At 37.5% G+C, this 19820-nt stretch overlaps 1 protein-coding gene across 7 annotated transcripts in view; it reads right to left on the bottom strand.

Moving 5' to 3' along the window:
- LOC118150929 (histone demethylase UTY) overlaps nt 1-19820 on the bottom strand; it is a 213369-nt gene that overhangs the window by 29895 nt on the left and 163654 nt on the right. For all 7 annotated transcript variants that reach the window (XM_035289914.3, XM_035289917.3, XM_035289916.3 and 4 more), the window contains 4 exons: nt 3405-3469; nt 3248-3322; nt 2612-2760; nt 805-919 (listed from right to left, as the gene is read on the bottom strand). In XM_035289914.3, coding sequence (XP_035145805.1) covers nt 805-919; nt 2612-2760; nt 3248-3322; nt 3405-3469 — 404 coding nt within the window. The remainder of the gene's footprint in view (nt 1-804; nt 920-2611; nt 2761-3247; nt 3323-3404; nt 3470-19820) is intronic.

Below are 19820 nucleotides of genomic sequence, written 5' to 3'. Positions count from 1 at the left end.
AGCTGGGCATGGTGATGCCTGCCATTCCCAGCTACTCTAGAGGTTGAAGCAAGAGAATCACTTGAACCTAGGAGTTGGAGGTTGTGGTGAGCCAAGATGGTTTTAAGTAACTAATACAATTTTAATTATGTCTGTATTTGCCCACTAAAGTCTTTACCGACTCTAAAAAAACAAATGATTTGATTCCTTTGTTATTGAGAGTTTTAGGCTGAATTACAAAGACACATAAAATTTGAGTTATTAAACTACAAGGATGCTTTATTATATAATACTTGTCATTTCTAAAGACAATTGTAAGTAAAATTTTTGTTTAAAGCATACTTGTCAAATATGGAAAAACATGTAAATTTTTAACATTAACATAAAAAAAAATTAATTTGCCCTCTTCTCAACTCACACCTATTACCACTGCAGAGACTAGTTCATGGCACCTTTCTGGTTTTTTTTGTTTGTTTGTTTTGAGACAGAGTCTCATGATATGGCATGATTATGGCTCACTTCAGCCTCAACCTCCCAAGTATCAAGGACTACAAGTTCAGGCTAATTGTTGTGGTTTCACCATGTTGCTTAGGCTGGTCTTCTAGGATCAAGACATCCATCTGCCTCTGCTTGGCCTCATGGCATCTTTGAAGTGTTTCAGATAACATAAAAGATATAAAATCAAATCATTTATTAAAAAAATTTCTGCTGAGCAGAATGTAAATACTGACAGTTGCATCAAGAAACTTGGCTTTGCACTTTGTCTTTTACGATGAACTCTTTTCTCAGAATTATGTTAAATGAAAGTTTAGTTCAGAAACCTACTTTTCACAGAAGTCATTCAGAACACCCCAATAATCTTCAGGTACAACAAACCATTCACAATCTCCTGGACCAATATTTATGTTAACAGAGCAGAAGTTGTTATTTTCTTGGTGACCTGAAAGTAAAAGGAAATGAAAGTAATTGCAGCTAAAATTAAATGAAAAAATGTGCCTTTAAATCACTGGATAGTTTTTAGGACTAAGTGAAAAATAAATGCTTAAAACTGTGAATAGAACATAATCTGCAATAAATATTAGCTATAGTAATTATTATTATTTTCTTCTCTATAAACCACATATTAATTCTCACAAATAGTATGAGAAATCGTATTAAAAGAGGTATAGTTTTAAAAATGTAACCTGTCTCCAGCACTCATCCCCTACCACATGTCAAATTTAGTACATAATGTAAGGACCATAAATCTTCCATGAGTAGGTGGATAGCACTACCCATGGCAAGGGCATTTAAAAATAAAAATTACAAATACTAGGACACCATGGACCTACCCATGGTTAAAGAGGTAGAAACATTTACGTAACATACCATTTGTACTAGGAGTGAGGTTTTCCAACTGTAGGTGCAATTGACCTTCGACTGCAGAAAATACATCTGCAATTTAATGAAATCTAAAAGGAAAATAACCCAAAAGGAAAAAAGAAAAAACCTAGCAACTCTGTAAGTGCCTTTAAGGCAATTAACATGCTCAAGAAAATATGCTCAAAGATTGACATCAGTGTATAGTAGTACTGATCCCCTTGAAAAGACATTTTTTGAAGATCTCACTACCACAGAACAACTTTAACAGATGTAAATTTGTAGTTAATCTAGATAACACAAGAACATTGTATTTGAGCCTAATAAAGTGAAATATTATTTCCTCCAAGATAATTTCATTCTTTTAACTAGTAAATAAATTCACTCATTTGTTATTTTTATTTTTATCAATAAAAATCCCTTAAAAATGTGTTTTTTGTTTTTATAGAATACCTATAAAATATTGTCAATTGAACCTCTCGGCTTGAAAGTTTAAAATACTTACTATGTAGCCCTTTAAACAATGTTTGCTTAAATTAGAAAGTTTTTAGATTATATTAGAAAAAAAAAAGGAAAAGAGCATCACGTATTTCAAGTATTGTCAGTTAAATTTTTATTATATATAACTTGAGTAAACTGGTTCATAATATATGATTCTTACTGCAATTGTGGTTAAAACCTTTGAAAATCATTGTTAACCTGGTGTCATTCTTATTATTCACTAAGTACCTTAGGGCCCCTTTCCCAGTTCACCTTGTTCTGATATTTTTATATAAATTCAGGATTAGCCCATACTGTTTATTCTCAGATCAATTCTAAGAGTAATATGAACATTTTAATCTACAAGAAAAAATTTTAGGCCATGCATGGTGCTCATATCTATATTCCCAGCAGTTTGGGAGGGTGAGGAGGGTGGATCATGGAGTCAGGAGATGGAGACTATCCTGGCCAAAATGGTGAAACCTTGTTTCTACTAATAATACCAAATTAGCTGGGTGTGGCGGCAGATGCCTGTAATCACAGCTACATGGGGGACACTAAGGCAGGAGAATTGCTTGAAAATGGGAGGCAGAGGTCCCAGTGAGCAACTGCATTCTAGCCTCACAACTGCATTCTGGTGACAGAGAGAGAAGACTAAGTCTCAAAATTAATTAATTAATTAAAAATCATTTTAGTTTTAATGGTATAAATGAAATGCATTCTCTCTACTTGTTTCACACAATAAACTGAATTTTTTCCATCACATAAGGTATGTTAGAGTATTTTAAATCACCTGGAGTTCGACTCCCTGGAACTTTCATATATAGTTGTACTGTATTCATGCCCAGAATGGTATGCCCAACGTGGCTTAGAAGATTTCCTGCTGACACCACACGTACAAAGGCAGGAAGTTTAGTCAGCTCATGTAATTGCAACTTCCACCTGCAATAAAATAGCAGATTAAGAGTAAAAACTCTGTTGCAAAAACTCATGAGAATTACCATATCCTCAAGAACACTGTGAATCAATCAGAAAAATACTTAAATCTGTAAATATATTACCTGTACAGTCAGTAGAAGTAAACTCTTTAACTTATTCCAAAAATAAGTCCTAAGACAAATGGTTTAGTGAAAAAAAAAATAAAATGTATAACCTAGTAAATAAAAGAAACAATTTAGTTTCTATTTATAAATTTGTATTAATATAATGGGTGCTTTGATTTTCTTAAGAAAAATAAAATTCTAATTGTAAAAGCTGGTCAAATTGTTTCAGAATTGTAGGTTTATTAGGTAAAACTAGCATGTCAACATAAAAAAAGAGCTAATAATGATTAGGAATATTAAAAAAATAGAAAACTAGATAATTCTCATTCCTGTGATACTCTCATTGGTTCAGTTCATGGAAATAGTACTAGATCAGGGAGACTTACTTTTTGTTATCAGAAAGGTCAATGTTGGTCCCAAATTTAATAGTTTTAAATGGTCCTTTCTTTCTCCTTCCAGAACTTAAAAAAAAAAAAAAAAGAAGGAACATTATATTCATGTATTTTAGACAGAATTATTGAGTGGATGCTAAAAGTTACTTACTTCTCTGAAGTTGTGGATTCATTATCTGAATGATCTTTGTGTTGTGTTCTTTTCTCATTTTCTTCCTACATGTCGGAAAAAAAAAAAAATATATATATATATATATATATATATTCATACTTAGTATCTTCTAATAGGCTACTACCACTTCTCTCATACAAATTATCAAAATACTCATCTACATGAGCAGTACTATTTTTGAGAAATAAGTTTCTACAGACACATTTCACAAAAAATATCTTCTATAATCACATTAAATTAAGTCCCAGGAAAAGTCAAAGCCCAGTACATGGAATTTAACATCCTCCATTATCTACAAGATTAGTCAGAAATTCAGTTATTACACTAATTTATAGGAAAAGCATGTAATCATTCAAAGTTTACTTTGGACCAACAAATTTTTGAAATGGTGAATGATTTCATTTAAAATGGCATCAAGAGAATTTGAGAGAGAACTAAAAATGAAAAAAAGGACACCATGCAAAAACTTATTAAAAAAGAAAAAAGATGTAAGAAAGCACCTAATAAAAAGACATATTCTCTGGTTTTTTGTTTGTTTCCCTTTTTTTTTTTTTGAGACAGAGTTTCACTCTGTTGCCCAGGCTAGAGTGTGATGGTGCAATCTCAGCTCACTGCAAACTCTACCCCATGAGTTCAAGGAAGTCCCCTGCCTCAGCCTCCCTCAATTCCCATTTTTAATAAGCAGAAGCATTGCTTTGTTTTTTCCCTGTGGACAATGTTTTATGGGAAAGAATCTATTGACTCTTACACTTTGGCCAAAGACAAGATAATGAAGAAAAACTTGATGCAGGATTACTAAGAGGTATAACTATAAATGTTAATTAAAACTGCCAAGTAGCAAAGCAATGGAACTTTATTTGTTTGCATACATATACAAATATGTATAAAGTGAGATGAGATCCTCTATTTCTGATTGTAGTATAGTATTTAATTACCTCAACTTTCTTTGCAGTAAACCACATTAACAAAGCTAAGGGCATATGAACGAAGTTCTTCACAGGGTAAATTTTCAATGCAATGATTTCTGTATAAATAATAAAACATTTTCCCATTTTTAATAAATGTTGAATATAAAAAATGTTTGTTATTCTCTTGAAAAATGTATCAAGAATATGCAATAAGAAAATGTTTCTGGGGGGACTAGAAATCCAGCTGTAAAAGAATAACGTTTGGCCCCTATCTCATAATGTATAGAAAATTAACTTGAAATGAATGTGACCTAAATATAAGAGATACCAGGCAAAACTCTCATACAAAAAAAATACAGATGTAAATCTGTATGACTACAGGTTAGGCAATAGTTTCTTAGCAATGACAACAACAAATTAAATCCAAAAAATGCAAATAATTAAACTAAATCAAAATTAAATTTTTTGTGCTTTAAAGAACACTAAAAGAAAGTGAAAAGACAACTTACAGAATAGAAAATTGCTCTGGCACATATAATACTTGTGAAAGAATTTTTAGCAAGAATATACATGCATATCATTCACAGCTCAAAAATAAAAATGGCCCAATTAAACAATGGGCAAAGGAAATAAACATGAATTTCATCAAAGTAAATATACCCATTAACAATGTTTAGATGTTTAGCAACTAGCCATTTAAGAAAAGACAAAATGAAATATTAATTCACAACCAATAGTATGGTTAGAATCAAAAGGAGATTGTCTATAGGTATTGGAAAAATGGGAAACTTATAAATTAATAATTAAAATGTAAGCTGGGCACAGTGGCTCATGCTTCTAATCACAGCAGTTTGGGAGGCTAAGGCAGGTTGATCACTTGAGGCCAGTTGTTCAAGACAAGCATGGTCAATATGATGAAACCCACTAAAAATAACTTATAATAAAATTAGCCAGGCATAACGGTGTGTGCCTAAAATCCCAGATACTTGGGTGGCTGAGGCAAGAAAATGTCGACTGAACCCAGGAGACAGAGGTTGCAGTGATCTGAGCTATTGCCATTGCACTCCAGTGTAAACAGAGTGAGACTCTGTCTCAAAAAAAAAGGAAAATGTAAAACGATGCAGCCATTTGAAAAATAATGTGGCAGTTCCTTAACAGAATAAACAATGAGGCTGGGTCCAGTGGCTCACAACTGTAATCCCAGCATTTTGGGAGGCCAAGCCAGATGGATCACTTCAGGTCACTAGTTTGAGACCAGCCTGGGCAACATGGCGAAACCCTGTCTCTACTAAAAATGCAAAAATTAGCCAGGTGTGGTGATGCATGCCTATAGTCCCAACTACTCGGGAAGCTGAGGCAGAAAAATTGCTTGAACCCATGAGGTAGAGGTTGCAGTGAGCCAAGATTGTGCCACTGCATTCCAGCCCAGGCAACGAAGTGAGACTGTCAATGCAAAACAAAGGGTTCAGCTGCAGTGTCTTATGGCTATACTCCTAGCACTTTGGGAGGCCAAGGCAGGTGGATTACAAGGTTAGGAGACCAAGATCATCCTGCCCAACATGGTGAAAATCCGTCTCTACTAAAAATACAAAAAGATGAGTGGGGTGGCATAAGCCTGTAATCCCTGCTACTTGGGAAGATGATGGAGAATCACTTAAATCTAGGAGGCAGAGACTGCAGTGAGGAGAGATGGCACCACTGTACTCCAGCCTGGTGGCAGAGTTAGACTGTGTCTCAAAACAAAACAACAAGAAAAATCACAATAAATAATGTGTTATTATACCTCATGATCTAACATCTACCCAAGGGACGTGACAATACATTTCTTGCTCCACACAAATCACAAATACTGCTTATGAGTATTCATAATAGCATTACATATAATAGCGTTACACAGAATCACCATGAGACAGAACAGAAAGAATCCAAAGTTCATAAACTGACAGTGCCCCTTCAACAAAAAAGGTGTATATCCAGGCAGTGTACTACTGTCATTAAAAGGGAAATGATGTAGTGATACATGCTGTAAATTAATAGATCTTGAAAATTTTTATGCTAAGAAATAGACACCAGTCACAAGACATACCATTCCCCCCGAACACACACACACACACACACACACGCATAAGCAAATGCAACATAGGCAGATCTTCAAGATACGGTGGCTGCTTGAATTCTTGGAGTTGGGGGAAATGTGACTGAATGGCTCTGAGCTTTCATTGGGGAATAAGAAAATATTATGATAATGGTTGTATACCTAGGAAATATACTAAAACCCACTGAATTATAAACTTTATTATGATAATGGTTGCACACCTAGGAAATACACTAAAACCCACTGAACTGTAAACTTCATATGTGTAAATTTTATATTATGTAATAATCTTGATAAAGCAGTATAAAAAGATATAAAGGACAGGTGACATCAGCTCAAATGGTGAATGAGAAAGCTGAAAGCCCTCAAACTTCCTTATGTAAAAAAATTTAAAAGTAACTAACATAACCTGATACAATCTGTGGAAAACAATCACAGATCTACAGCAGTCAAGTAAACAACTCAGAAAAAGCTACACTCAAAACAGTAGAAAAGACAATGCTGTTTTTTACTTGTCCTTGCCTGGAAGAGGCATCAATTTAATTCCTAATTTGTTTCCTCAAAAGAGACAGAGCACAGAGAAAACCTTATCTGTAACATTCTAATTCATCTCGAGATGGTCTAAAATACTGGTTTCTGTTTTGTCTAATGCTTCAAATAAAATTCCAGTTATCCCGAGGCAGGTGGATCACGAGGTCAAAAGATCGAGACCATCCTGGTCAACATGGTGAAAGCACGTCTCTACTAAAAATAAAAATAATTAGCTGGGCATGGTGGCACGTCACTGTAATCCCAGCTACTTGGGACACTGAGGCAGGAGAATTGCCTGAACCCAGAAGGTGGAGGTTGTGGTGAGCCGAGATCGTGCCATTGCACACCACCCTGGGTAACAAGAGCAAAACTCCGCATTAAAAAAAAAAAATCCAATTATCAAAAGTTTCAATTTTCATTCTATGAGCCTAGATTTATCCAAAGACCCTAGACAGACACTGTAACAAAATTAGAAATGAATATATCTTATAAATGATATATATATATGATAATGCAAATATTATAAAATATAAGAACAAAATTTCACAAAATTCAACATCCTTATATTTGGTAAAAACATTCTACAAATTAGGCACAAAGAGAAAGATCTTCCACATAATAAAGGCCATATATGAAAAATCCTCGGAGTGGATTCAAGATGGCGAGGTAAGAACAACTCAGGATTGCAGCTCTCAGTGAACGCTCAGCGGTAAGTCAAAGCCACATTTCCAGACAGATCCTTCTTGCCCATAGAACAGGGAAATTCCCAGATGTAGGAGAGACATGAGACGCCAGCGCAGCTGTTTTGGCTGATGCGGCCGCTTCGGCTGGCACCACAGTGCAGCGGCACTCAGCACACTCTGCACAAAACGCACTGGTCCGGGTGCCCTCCTAAACCGGCAATCTGAGATTTGGGAGGGCAGATTAGCACATACATCTGATTAAACGGGACATGGACAGTGAGCCAGACCAGGAGATTCCTGGGAAGTGGCGTTTGAGCCAGCGCAATGGGAGGCTGCACGGGAAATGACACAGATCTCGGTGCACTATCAGCAGGCAACAGAAAAACCTGGGAGAGAGTCAACCATTCAACTTAAAAATAAGGGGGGGGCTCTGAGGCAGGGAGCCAGGTGATCAGGCTTGGCAGGCTTCACCCCCACAGGGACAAACATAACGGCGATTCGAAACGCTGGGGGTTGAGAGTTTCACTGCGGCACAGGTGAACCCAGGAGAGTGCAGCTCGGTGGGGGAGGGGCGTCTGTCATTACCAAGGCAGTCTGCCCCTACTGAAGTACACTCCCATTACTGACGCAGCCTGCCATTGCCGAGGCAACCCGACACAACAGAGAGACTCCACCGCAAGGCGGATACCGTGGCAGCAGGGCAGAGCCCGCAACAACAGAGCGGACCCCAGCAAGGTGGAACCTCGGCAAGCAAACAGTGACTAGACTGCCTCCTAGCTGGGCAGGACAGTGCAACAGATACTCATAAAGAAAGCCCTAACTCCCCAAGACAGAGCATCTGAGGAAAAAAAGGGGTTTTATGAGTTCTGCAGCAGCAGACTTAAACGTAGCAGCTTAATAGCCCTGAATGAACAACGGAGCTCACAGCTCAGCACTTGAGCTCCTATAAAGTACAGACCGTCTCCTCAGCAGCTCCGTGACCCCTGTATATCCAAAGAGTCACCTCAAAAAGCACTCATCACACTGACATTTGCCAGGCATCATTCTGGGACAAAGATAGCAGAAGAAACTGGTAGCATCCCTCACTGTTCCACAGCTACTACAGGTGTACCACAGACAAGCAGGGCCTGGAGTGGACCTCAGCAGTTGTACAGTGGAGGGTCTAGCCTGGTAGAAGGAAAACCAAGTAACAGAAATACTTCATCATCAACAATCTAGGTGTCCACTCAGAGACCTAAGTGAAAAGTCAGCAACTACTCAGACGACAGGTGGATAAATCCACAAAGATGGGAAGAAACCAGCGCAAAAAGGAGGAAAACATCCAAAACCAGAACACCTCGACTTTTACAAATGACCAGAACTCCTCACCAGCAAGGGAACAAAGCTGAACGGAGAATGAGTGTGATGAAATGACGAAATCAGACTTCAGAAAGTGGGTAATGAGAAACTTCAGTGAGGTAAAAAAACATGTTCTAAAACAATGCAAAGAAACTAAGAACCTTAAAAAAAGGTTTGAAAAAAGATTCGAGAAAATGATAACAAGAATGGGCAACTTAGAGAGGAATCTGAATGAATGGAAGGAGCTGAAAAACACAACACGAGAACTTCGTGAATCATGCAAAACTTTCAACAGCCGAATTGACCAAGCAGAAGAAAGAATATCAAAAGTCGAAGATCAACTCAATGATATAAAACAAGAAACCAAGATTACAGAAAAAAACGCAAAAAGGAATGAACAAAGTCTCCAAGAAATGTGGGACTATGTGAAGAGACCTAACCTACGTTTGATAGGTGTACCTGAATGTGATAAAGAGAATGAATCCAAGCTGGAAAATACTTTTCAGGATATTATCCAGAAAAATGTCCCCAACCTAGCAAGGCAGGCCAATATTCAAGTCCAGGAAATACAGAGAACACCACAAAGATATTCCACAAGAAGAGCAACGCCAAGGCACATAATCATCAGATTCACCAGGGTTGAAATGAAGGATAAATACGATGGGCAGCCAGAAGGAAAGGTCGGGTCACCCAGAAAGGGAAGCCCATCAGACTCACAGCAGATCTCTTGGTAGAAACTCTACAAGCCAGAAGAGAGTGGGGCCAATATTCAACATTCTTAAAGAAAAGAACTTTCAACGCAGAATTTCATATCCAGCCGAACTGAGCTTCGTAAGTGAAGAAAAAGTAAAATCCTTTGCAAGCAAGCAAGTACTCAGAGATTTTGTCACCACCAGGCCTGCTTTACAAGAGCTCCCGAAAGAGGCACTACACATACAAAGGAACAAACCAGGCCAGGCACGGTGGCTCACGCCTGTAATCCCAACACTTTGGGAGTCTGAGGTGGGTGGATCACAACGTCAAGAGATTGAGACCATCCTGGTAAACATGGTGAAACCCCGTCTCTACTAAAAATACAAAAAGTACCCAGGCCTGGCGGCACGTGCCTGTAATCCCAGCTACTCAGGAGGCTGAGGCAGGAGAATTGCCTGAACCCAGGAGGCGGAGGTTGCGGTGAGCCGAGATTGTGACATTGCACTACAGCCTGGGTAACAAGAGCAAAACTCCGTATATCAAAAAAAAAAGGAATAACCAGTACCAGTCATTCCAAAAACATACCGAATGCTAAAGAGCATCAACAAAACAAAGAATCTACATCAACTAACAGGAAAAACAGCCACCTAGCATCAAAATGGCAGTATGAAGTTCACACATAACAATATAAACCCTAAATGTAAATGGGCTAAATGCACCAATCAAAAGACACAGACTGGCAAATTGGATAAAAAGCCAAAACCCATCGATGTGCTGTATCCAGGAAACCCATCTCACATGCAAGGATACACAAAGGTTCAAAATAAAGGGATGGAGGGAGATTTACCAAGCAAATGGAGAGCAAAAAAAAAAGCAGGACTTGCAATTCTCATATCTGATAAAATAGACTTTAAAGCAACAAAGATCAAAAGAGACAAAGAAGGCCATTACATAATGGTAAAAGGATCGATACAACAAGAAGAGATAACGATCCTAAACATATATGGACCCAATGCAGGAGCACCCAGATACAGAAGGCAAGTTCTTAATGACTTACAAAGAGACTTAGACTCCCACACAATAATAGTGGGAGACTTTAACACTCCACTATCAATATTAGACAGATCAACCAGACAGAAAATCAACAAGGATATCGAGGACTTGAACTCAGACCTAGAGCAAGCAAACCTGATAGAAATTTACAGAACTCTCCACCCCCAAATCCACAGAATATACATTCTTCTCAGCACCACATCACACCTACTCTAAAACTGAACACATAATTGGAAGTAAAGCACTCCTCAGCAAATGCAAAACAACTGAAATCATAACAAACAGCCTCTCAGACCATAGTGCAATCAAGTTAGAACTCGGAATTCAGAAACCAAACCAGAACTGCACAGCTTCATGGAAACTGAACAACTGGCTCTTGAATGTTGACTGGATAAACAACGAAATGAAGGCAGAAATAAAGTTCTTCAAAACCAACGAGAACGAAGACACAACATGCCAGAATATCTGGGACACATTTAAAGCAGTCTCCAGAGGAAAATATATAGCAATAAGCATATGAGGAGAATGGAGAGATCAAAAATTGACACCCTATCGTCAAAATTGAAAGAGCTAGAGGGGAAACACCAAAAAACCTCAAAACCTAGCAGAAGGCAAGAAATAACTAAGATCAGAGCAGAACTGAAGGACATAGAGATACAAAAAACCCTTCAAAAAAAATCAATAAATCCAAGAGCCGGTTTTATGAAAAGATCAACAAAATAGACAGATTGATAAAAAAGAAAAGAGAGAACAACCAAATAGATGTAATAAAAAATGATAAAGGAGAAATCACAACAAATTCCACAGAAGTTCAAACCATCATCAGAGAATATTACGAACAACTCTATGCACATAAACTAGTAAACCTGGAAGAAATGGATATCCTGAACACCTGTGTCCTCCCAAGCATAAACGAGAAGGAAGCTGAAACTATGAATAGACCAGTAACACGGACTGAAGTCGAGGCAGCAATTAAGAGCCTACACCAAACAAAAAAAGCCCAGGTCCAAAGGGGTTCACAGCTGAATTCTACAAGACACACAAAGAGGAGCTGGTACCATTCCTTCTGAAACTATTCCAAATAATTCAAAAAGAGGGAATTCTTCCCAAATCATTTTATGAGACCAACATCATCCTGATACCAAAACCTGGCAGAGACTCAACAAGAAAAGAAAACCTCAGGCCAATATCCATGATGAATATAGATGCAAAAATCTTCAATAAAATACTGGCAAACCGACTGCAACAGCAAATCAAAAAACTTATCCATCATGATCAAGTAGGATTCATCCAGGGGATGCAAGGCTGGTTCAACATACGCAAGTCTATAAACATAATTCACCACATAAACAGAACCAAAAACGAAAACCACATGATTATCTCAATCGACGCATAGAAAGTATTCGACAAAATTCAACAGCCCTTTATGCTAAAAACCCTCAATAAACTCGGTATCTCAAAGTAATAAAAGCTATTTATGACAAACCAATAGCCAATATCATACTGAATGGGAAAAACTGGAAGGATTCCCTTTGAAATCCGGCACTAGACAAGGATGCCCTCTCTCACCACTACTATTCAATATAGTACTGGAAGTTCTAGCCAGAGCAATCAGGCAGGAAAAAGAAATAAAGGGTATTCAAATAGGAATGGCGGAAGCTAAATTGTCTCTATTTTCAGACGACATGATAGTATACCTAGAAGACCCCATCGTCTCAGCCCAAAAACTCCTGAAACTGATAAGCAACTTCAGCAAAGTCTCAGGATATAAAATCAATGTGCAAAAATCACAAGCATTCCTATACACCAATAACAGACTTAAAGAAAGCCAAATCAAGAACAAACTGCCATTCACAATTGCTACAAAGAGAATAAAATACCTAGGAATACAACTCACAATGAACGTAAGGGACCTCTTCAAGGAAAACTACAAAACAATGCTCAACGAAATAAGAGAGGACACAAACAGATGGAGAAACATTTCATGTTCATGGTTAGGAAGAATTAATATTGTGAAAATGGCTGTACTGCCCAAAGTAATTTACAGAATCAACGGTATCCCCATCGAGATACCATTGACTTTCTTCACAGAACTGGAAAACACCACCATGAACTTCATATGGAACAAAAAGAGAGCCCGCATAACCAAGTCACTTCTAAGCAAAAAGAACACACCGGGGGCATCACATTACCGGATTTCAAACTATATTACAAGGCTACAGTAATCAAAACAGCATGGTACTGGTACCAAAACAGAGATATAGACCAATGGAACAAAACAGATGAATCAGAGGCAACACAACATATCTACAACCATACAATCTTGAATAAACCTGACAAAAATAAGCAATGGGGAAAGGACTCCCTGTTTAATAAATGGTGTTGGGAAAACTGGCTAGCCATGTGCAGAAAGCAGAAACTGGATCCCTTCCTGACATTTTACACTAAAATTAACTGCAGATGGATTAAAGACTTAAACATAAGACTTGGCACCATAAAAACTCTAGAAGAAAATCTAGGCAAAACCTTTCAGGACATAGGAGTAGGCAAAGACTTCATGACCAAAACACCAAAAGCATTGGTAACAAAAGCCATAATAGCCAATGGGACCTAATCAAACTCCACAGCTTCTGCATAGCGGAAGAAACAGAAATTACAGTGAATCGGCAACCAACAGAATGAGAAAAAGTTTTGCAGTTTACCCATCTGATAAAGGGATGATATCCAGAATTTACAAAGAACTCAAACAGATTTACCAGAAAAAAACAAACAAGCCCATTCAAAAGTGGGCAAAGGATATGAACAGACACTTTACAAAAGAAGACATGCATGAGGCCAACAAACATATGAAAAAATACTCATCATCACTGGTCATTAGAGATATGCAAATCAAAACCACGTTGAGTTAGAATCTCACACCAGTTAGAATGGTGGACAGTGTGGTGATTCCTCAAGGCCTTAGAAATAGAAATTCCATTTGACCCAGCAATCCCTTTACTGGGTATATATCCAAAGGACTATAAATCGTTCTACTATAAGGACACATGTACACGAATGTTCATTGCAGCACTGTTTACAATAGCAAAGACCTGGAACCAACCCAAATGCCCATTGATAATAGACTGGATTGGGAAAATGTGGCACATATACACCATGGAATATTATGCGGCAATCAGAAATGATGAGTTCATGTTGTTTGTAGGGACATGGATGAATCTGGAGAACATCATTCTCAGCAAACTGACACAAGAACAGAAAATGAAATACCGCATATTCTCACTCATAGGTGGGTGATGAAAAATGAGAACACATGAACACAGGGAGGGGAGTACTAAACACTGGGGACTATTGCGGGGAATAGGGGAGGGACAGCATAGTGGGGAGCTGGGGAGGGATAGCCTGGGGAGAAATCCGAAATGTGGGTGAAGGGGAGGAAGGCAGCAAAACACACTGCAATGTGTGTACCTATGCAACTGTCTTGCATGTTCTGCACATGTACCCCAAAACCTAAAATGCAATAAAAATAAATAAATAAATAAAATTAAATTAAAAGAATAAAAAATCCTCAACTTAACATCATACCTAGGAAGGACTGATAGCTTTTTCTCTTAAGATGAAGGCCAAGATAAGGATTTATATGTTGGAAAATTAAATACTGTTACAAGAATGTCGATATTAATAAAAGTGATCCACGGATCCAGTGTAACCTCATCAAAATACCAACAACAATTGTTGCTGAATTTAAAAATCTTAAGGAGAAAAATCTCAAGAGAAAAATTATTCTAAAAAATACTACTTGACTTCAAACTGTACTATAAGGCTACATACAGTAACCAGAATAGCATGTTACTGGTACAAAACAGAAACACAGACCAACTGAGTAGACAGAAAACTGAGAAATAGGGCCAGGTGTGGTGGCTCACGCCTGTAATCCCAGCACTTTGAGAGGATAAGGCGCATGGATGACGAGATCAAGAGATCGAGACCATCCTGGTCAACATGGTGAAACCTTGTCTCTACTAAAAATAGAAAAAATTAGCTGGGCATGGTGGTGCGTGCCTGTAATCCCAGCTACTCGGGAGGCTGAGGCAGGAGAATTGCTTGAACCCAGGAGGCGGAGGTTGCGGTGAGCCGAGATCACGCCATTGCACTCCAGCCTGGGTAAACAAGAGCGAAACTCCATCTTAAAAAAAAAAAAAAGAAAAAAGAAAGAAAAGTGAAAAATAAATTCACAGAGCTACAACTGTCTTATCTTCAACAAGGCTGATAAAAACAAAATGCAGAAAGACCTCCCTATTTAACTAATGGTGCTGGTGGAAAACTTGCTAGCCATACATAGAAGAATGACAGTGGATCCTTACCTTCCACCATCTATAAAAATTAAGTCAAGATGGAATAAAGATTTAAATATGAGATGTCAAAGTATTAAAAAAAAAAAAAAGAAAGAAAAGAAAACCTAGAAAATACCCTTCTCAACATTGGTTTTGGCAAACAATTTTTTTGGCTATGTCTCTAAATGCAAGTGACACAAAAACGAAAATTTAAAAGTGAGGCCCAATTTAACTACAGAGATCAGCACAGCAAAATAAACAAACAAAAACCATCCACAGAGTAAGCAGACAAGTTACAAAATGGGATAAATTATTCATGAACTGTGCATCTGACAATGGTCTAATACCCATAATCTATAAGAAACTTAACAGAGCAAGAAGCAAAACACAAATGACTCCATGAGAAAATGGGCAAAGGACCTGAAAATAAACTTCTTATAAGAAAATACATAATCTGTTTACTGTTGAGAGAAAAAAAAAAAAAAAAAAAGAAGAAGATATACAAGTGCCGACCAACAAAGATGAAAAATGCTCAATCAGTAGTTATAAGAGAATCACAATCAGATATTATCTCAGATTAGTTGGAATAACTACTATTAAAAAGTCAAAAAACAACATATGCTGGGAAGGCTGTGAGAAAAGGGAAGGCTTATACATCATTGATGAAAATGTAAATTAGTTTTCCCATTGTGGAAAGCAGTTTGGAGAGTTCTCAAAGAACCTAAAATAGAGCTACCATTGTTTGACCCAGAAATCTCATTACTGAGTATCTACCCAATGGAAAACAGAACATTCTATAAAAACAGACACATGCACTCCTATGTTCATCATCACTGCACTATTCACAACAGCAACTGGGTCTGACCAGTTCTCAACAGCTGAACAGGCAGGCCTTCATCACAACTGTTTCAGCACTGATTGAGTGCTTAATTAAAAGCTGAGAGAGCCAGTGCCCTCATTTAAAGGCTGGAATGTAGCAAAAGTCCATTAAGAGTTTTGCCCTGCCCTTTTCTGGGCCTTCAAGATAACAAGAAAATGAATGAATTCTTAACAGAACTCACTTATGATAAATAAATTTTTACTGGGGAGTCTAAAAAAATTCTGTAGACCTCCACAAACAAGTTTTACTGGCAGTCTAAAGAAACTGCCCAAATCCACATGATTTACTAAGAGACTGGATAAGGGCCCCCAGCACCTGAACACGTCTAGATAAAGTAAATTTACTGCAACTCCAGAGGAAAGTCTTTGAAACTCAGACCTTGGTTATAGATTAGAAGCTGTTAATCACGAGTTTAGACAAATGCACACTACATACTGACATATAGCTTAGAAGGTATGTAAGCTCTAGAATACCTTGTAATGCTTTTGAGTTGGTCTGGCAATATTTTCCTTGCTTTCTCCCTGCACCACTTAGAGAAATAAACACTCTTCTTTCCCAATTCATCTGCATCTTGCTATTGGATCACAAGAATAAGCAGCACAATCATTGGTTTGGTTTAGGAACACAGAGACATGGAATCAGTCTAGGTGTTCATCAGTGCTGGACTGGATGAAGAAAATGTGGTACATACAGATAACGGAACAGAGAATCCTTGATCTCCCAAAATTTGTTCAAGATTCTTATTTTGCTGTACAACTCAATTTTTTTTTTGGAATTTCCCTTGGCTTCTTATACAAGAAGTCATGTTTTTCCTGCTTCCATGATGATGGAAGGCAGTGAACTCCTTCATGTAGTTTGAGCTCTCCAACAGGAAAGATAAATTGTTTTTCTTTTCTTTTTCCTTTCTTTGTTACCTGCTTCTAGGATGATGTAGAGCAGACTTTACCCTGAGACCCACACCTAGGTAAGTAACTATATTGGGGTTTGCCTTGCCTAAAATTTAGAACAATCACTTGGTGTTAATTTCTCCTTACCATTAGAGTATTCAGTAGTCACCTAAGTTATATGATCAGTTGTTCTGCCTATTTTTGTTGCTGTTTGTTTCTGTATTTTTGTTGTTGTTGTTTTGGTCTTTTTCCATTGGGTTTGATCAAGTCTACCTGATTGGATTAAATCTAAAGGAACTTTCAGATTCTGCAGAACAAGGCCTCTGAAGTGACTAAATTCTCATAAGAGAAAAAAGGAAAAGTATTGACCTAAAATAATTTATAATAATCTGGGGTCCTTTAAAGAAAAAAAGCAGGCATCAGACTCCCTTTAGGAGAGAAAACTGTTTTTCCTTGGTTGGAATTCCAAGAATGTAAATACAGAAGTTCCTCTTGGCTCTCAAACTGCTTACTTTTGTATTGTGTTATTATTTTTTACTGAAATAGTTACTGCAACAGAGGTTACTCTTAGGTTTTTACATTTTATTACTTTTTTTTAAGTTTTGGGGTACATATGCAGAATATATAGGTTGGTTACATAGGTATACATGTGCCATGGTGTCTACTGCACCCATCAACCTTCATCTACATTAGATATATCTCTTAATACTATCCCTCCCCTAGCCTCCACCCCCTCAAGAGGCCCCAGTGTGTGATGTGCCCCTCCCTCTGTCCATGTGTTCTCATTGTTCAACTCCTACTTATGAGTAAGAACATGCAGTGTTTGGTTTTCTGTCGTTTTTTCAGTTTGCTGAGAATCACGGTGTCCAGCTTCAACTATGTCCTTGCAAAGGACCTGAACTCATCCTTCTGTATAGCTGCACAGTATTCCATAGTGTCTTAGTGCCACATTTGCTTTAACCAATCTATCATTGATGGGCACTTGGGTTCATTCCAAGACTCTGCTATTGTGAAGAGTGCTATAATAAATATATGTGTGCATATGTCTTCATGGTAGAATCATTTATAATCCTTTGGGTATATACCCAGTAATGGGATTGCTGGGTCCAATGATATTTCTGGCTCTACATCCTTGAGGAATCACCACATCGTCTTCTACTATGGTTGAACTAATTTACGCTCCCACCAACAGTGTAAAAGTGTTCCTATTTCTCCATATTCTCTCCACCATCTGTTGTTTCCTAACATATGCCAAGGAAGGCCATCTTGGGATGCCAAGGTGGTCTGATTACTGAGGTTGGAAGTTTGAGACCAGCCTGACCAACATGGAGAAACCCCATCTTTACTAAAAATGCAGTATTATCTGAGCATGGCGGCACATGCTTGTCATCTCAGCTACTTGGAGGCTGAGGCAAGAAAATCACTTGAACCTGGAATACAGAGGTGGCAGTGAGCCAAGATCACACCATTGCTCCCCAGCCTGGGCAACAAGAGAGAAATTCTGTCAAAAAAGAAAAAAAAAAGAGAGAGAATTGCCAACATACCTTTTTGTATGCATTTGTTAATCAAGCAGTTTCATAGTTATCCCTGCCAAGCACTATAAGGTACCAACATTTGGCATAAGGATTTCAAAACTATAAAACCAGCCCCAAACAGAATGATCTTTGCTTGTGTAATCTATAAAGAGGACACTAGATTAATAAAAACCCAGATATATCTTGAATTTAAAGACTGCCCTAACTACTCATCTATGGAGTAGGCAGTACAGTCCACATGTAGTGATGTTTATTTTACAAAATAACTGCTACTGTGTTTGTTTCAAAGTTAAACTATAAAATAAGTTCCTCCAAAGTTAGTTTGGCCTGTGCCCCAGGATTGAACAAGACATCTTGGAGGTTAAAAGCAAGATGGTATCAGTAAAATCTTTTTCACTGTCTGTGTTGTAATTCGAAATGGTGGTTCCATAACTTTAAATAATGATAATCACACCTGTAATCCCAGCACTTTGGGAGGCCAAGGCGGGTGGATCATGAGGTCAAGAGATAGAGACCATCCAGGTCAACATGGTGAAACCCCGTCTCTACTAAAGATAGAAAAAAATAAGCTGGGCATGGTGGTGCGTGCCTGTAATCCCAGCTACTCCGGAGGCTGAGGCAGGAGAATTACCTGAACCCAGGAGGTGAAGGTTTCGGTGAGCCAAGATTGCACCACTGCACTCCAGCCTGGGTAACAAGAGTGAAACTCCGTCTCAAAAAAAAAAAAAAAAAAAAAAGATAATCATGGTTTTTATAAATCTAAACAATTTAATTATATTAATCAGGTAAATTTAACAGGATAAATACTTATAGACAGAATTATCAAAATTTAAAATCTAAAGTTAAGTAACATGTTTTATTATTTATATTTTGCAATTAAAAAAAGGGTGTTGTTCATGGACTCAGGGAGAGGAGCATCACACACAGGGGACAGTTGGGGGGGTAGGGAAGGAGGGGAGAGTAGGGAGGGATAACATGGGGAGAAATGCCAGGTATAGTATGCGCCTTAAGTAAAATAAATAAATTTTTTTTAAAAAGGTGAACACTTTGTCTAATTCAAAATATATTTAAAGGTATCAAACAAGGTAAAAGGAACCAGCAAATAAAAGAGATTGAAAGAAATTTTACAAAAATAAAGACATTTTGTTTCAGTAAGTCAGCTTAAAGAGAAATAATTTCATATAAGAAAAAAATGTAGAAAGATAAATTTAGTACTGAGTTAAATAACCAGTTGTTTAAGAAACAGAGATGTTCAAGACAAATTAGAGAGTCAAGTTTGTCATAAACCATTTCTCTATGTCACAATAAGAGGATTTATTTTTAAAAAAACCTTTCATATGATCAAGTTGTCTGATTAAAGGAAAATTATATTATTTCTACAGATTAGATTTGATGTTAAAAAAAAAAACCTTAAACATTAAATAATTCATTATAACAATGATTCAGAAGGGGTTGATTTAC

This window comes from Callithrix jacchus, chromosome Y (genome assembly GCF_049354715.1).
Source record: "Callithrix jacchus isolate 240 chromosome Y, calJac240_pri, whole genome shotgun sequence".
In the NCBI taxonomy this organism is placed as follows: Eukaryota; Metazoa; Chordata; class Mammalia; order Primates; family Cebidae; genus Callithrix; species Callithrix jacchus.
This window is presented reverse-complemented; position numbering and strand designations above follow the sequence as displayed.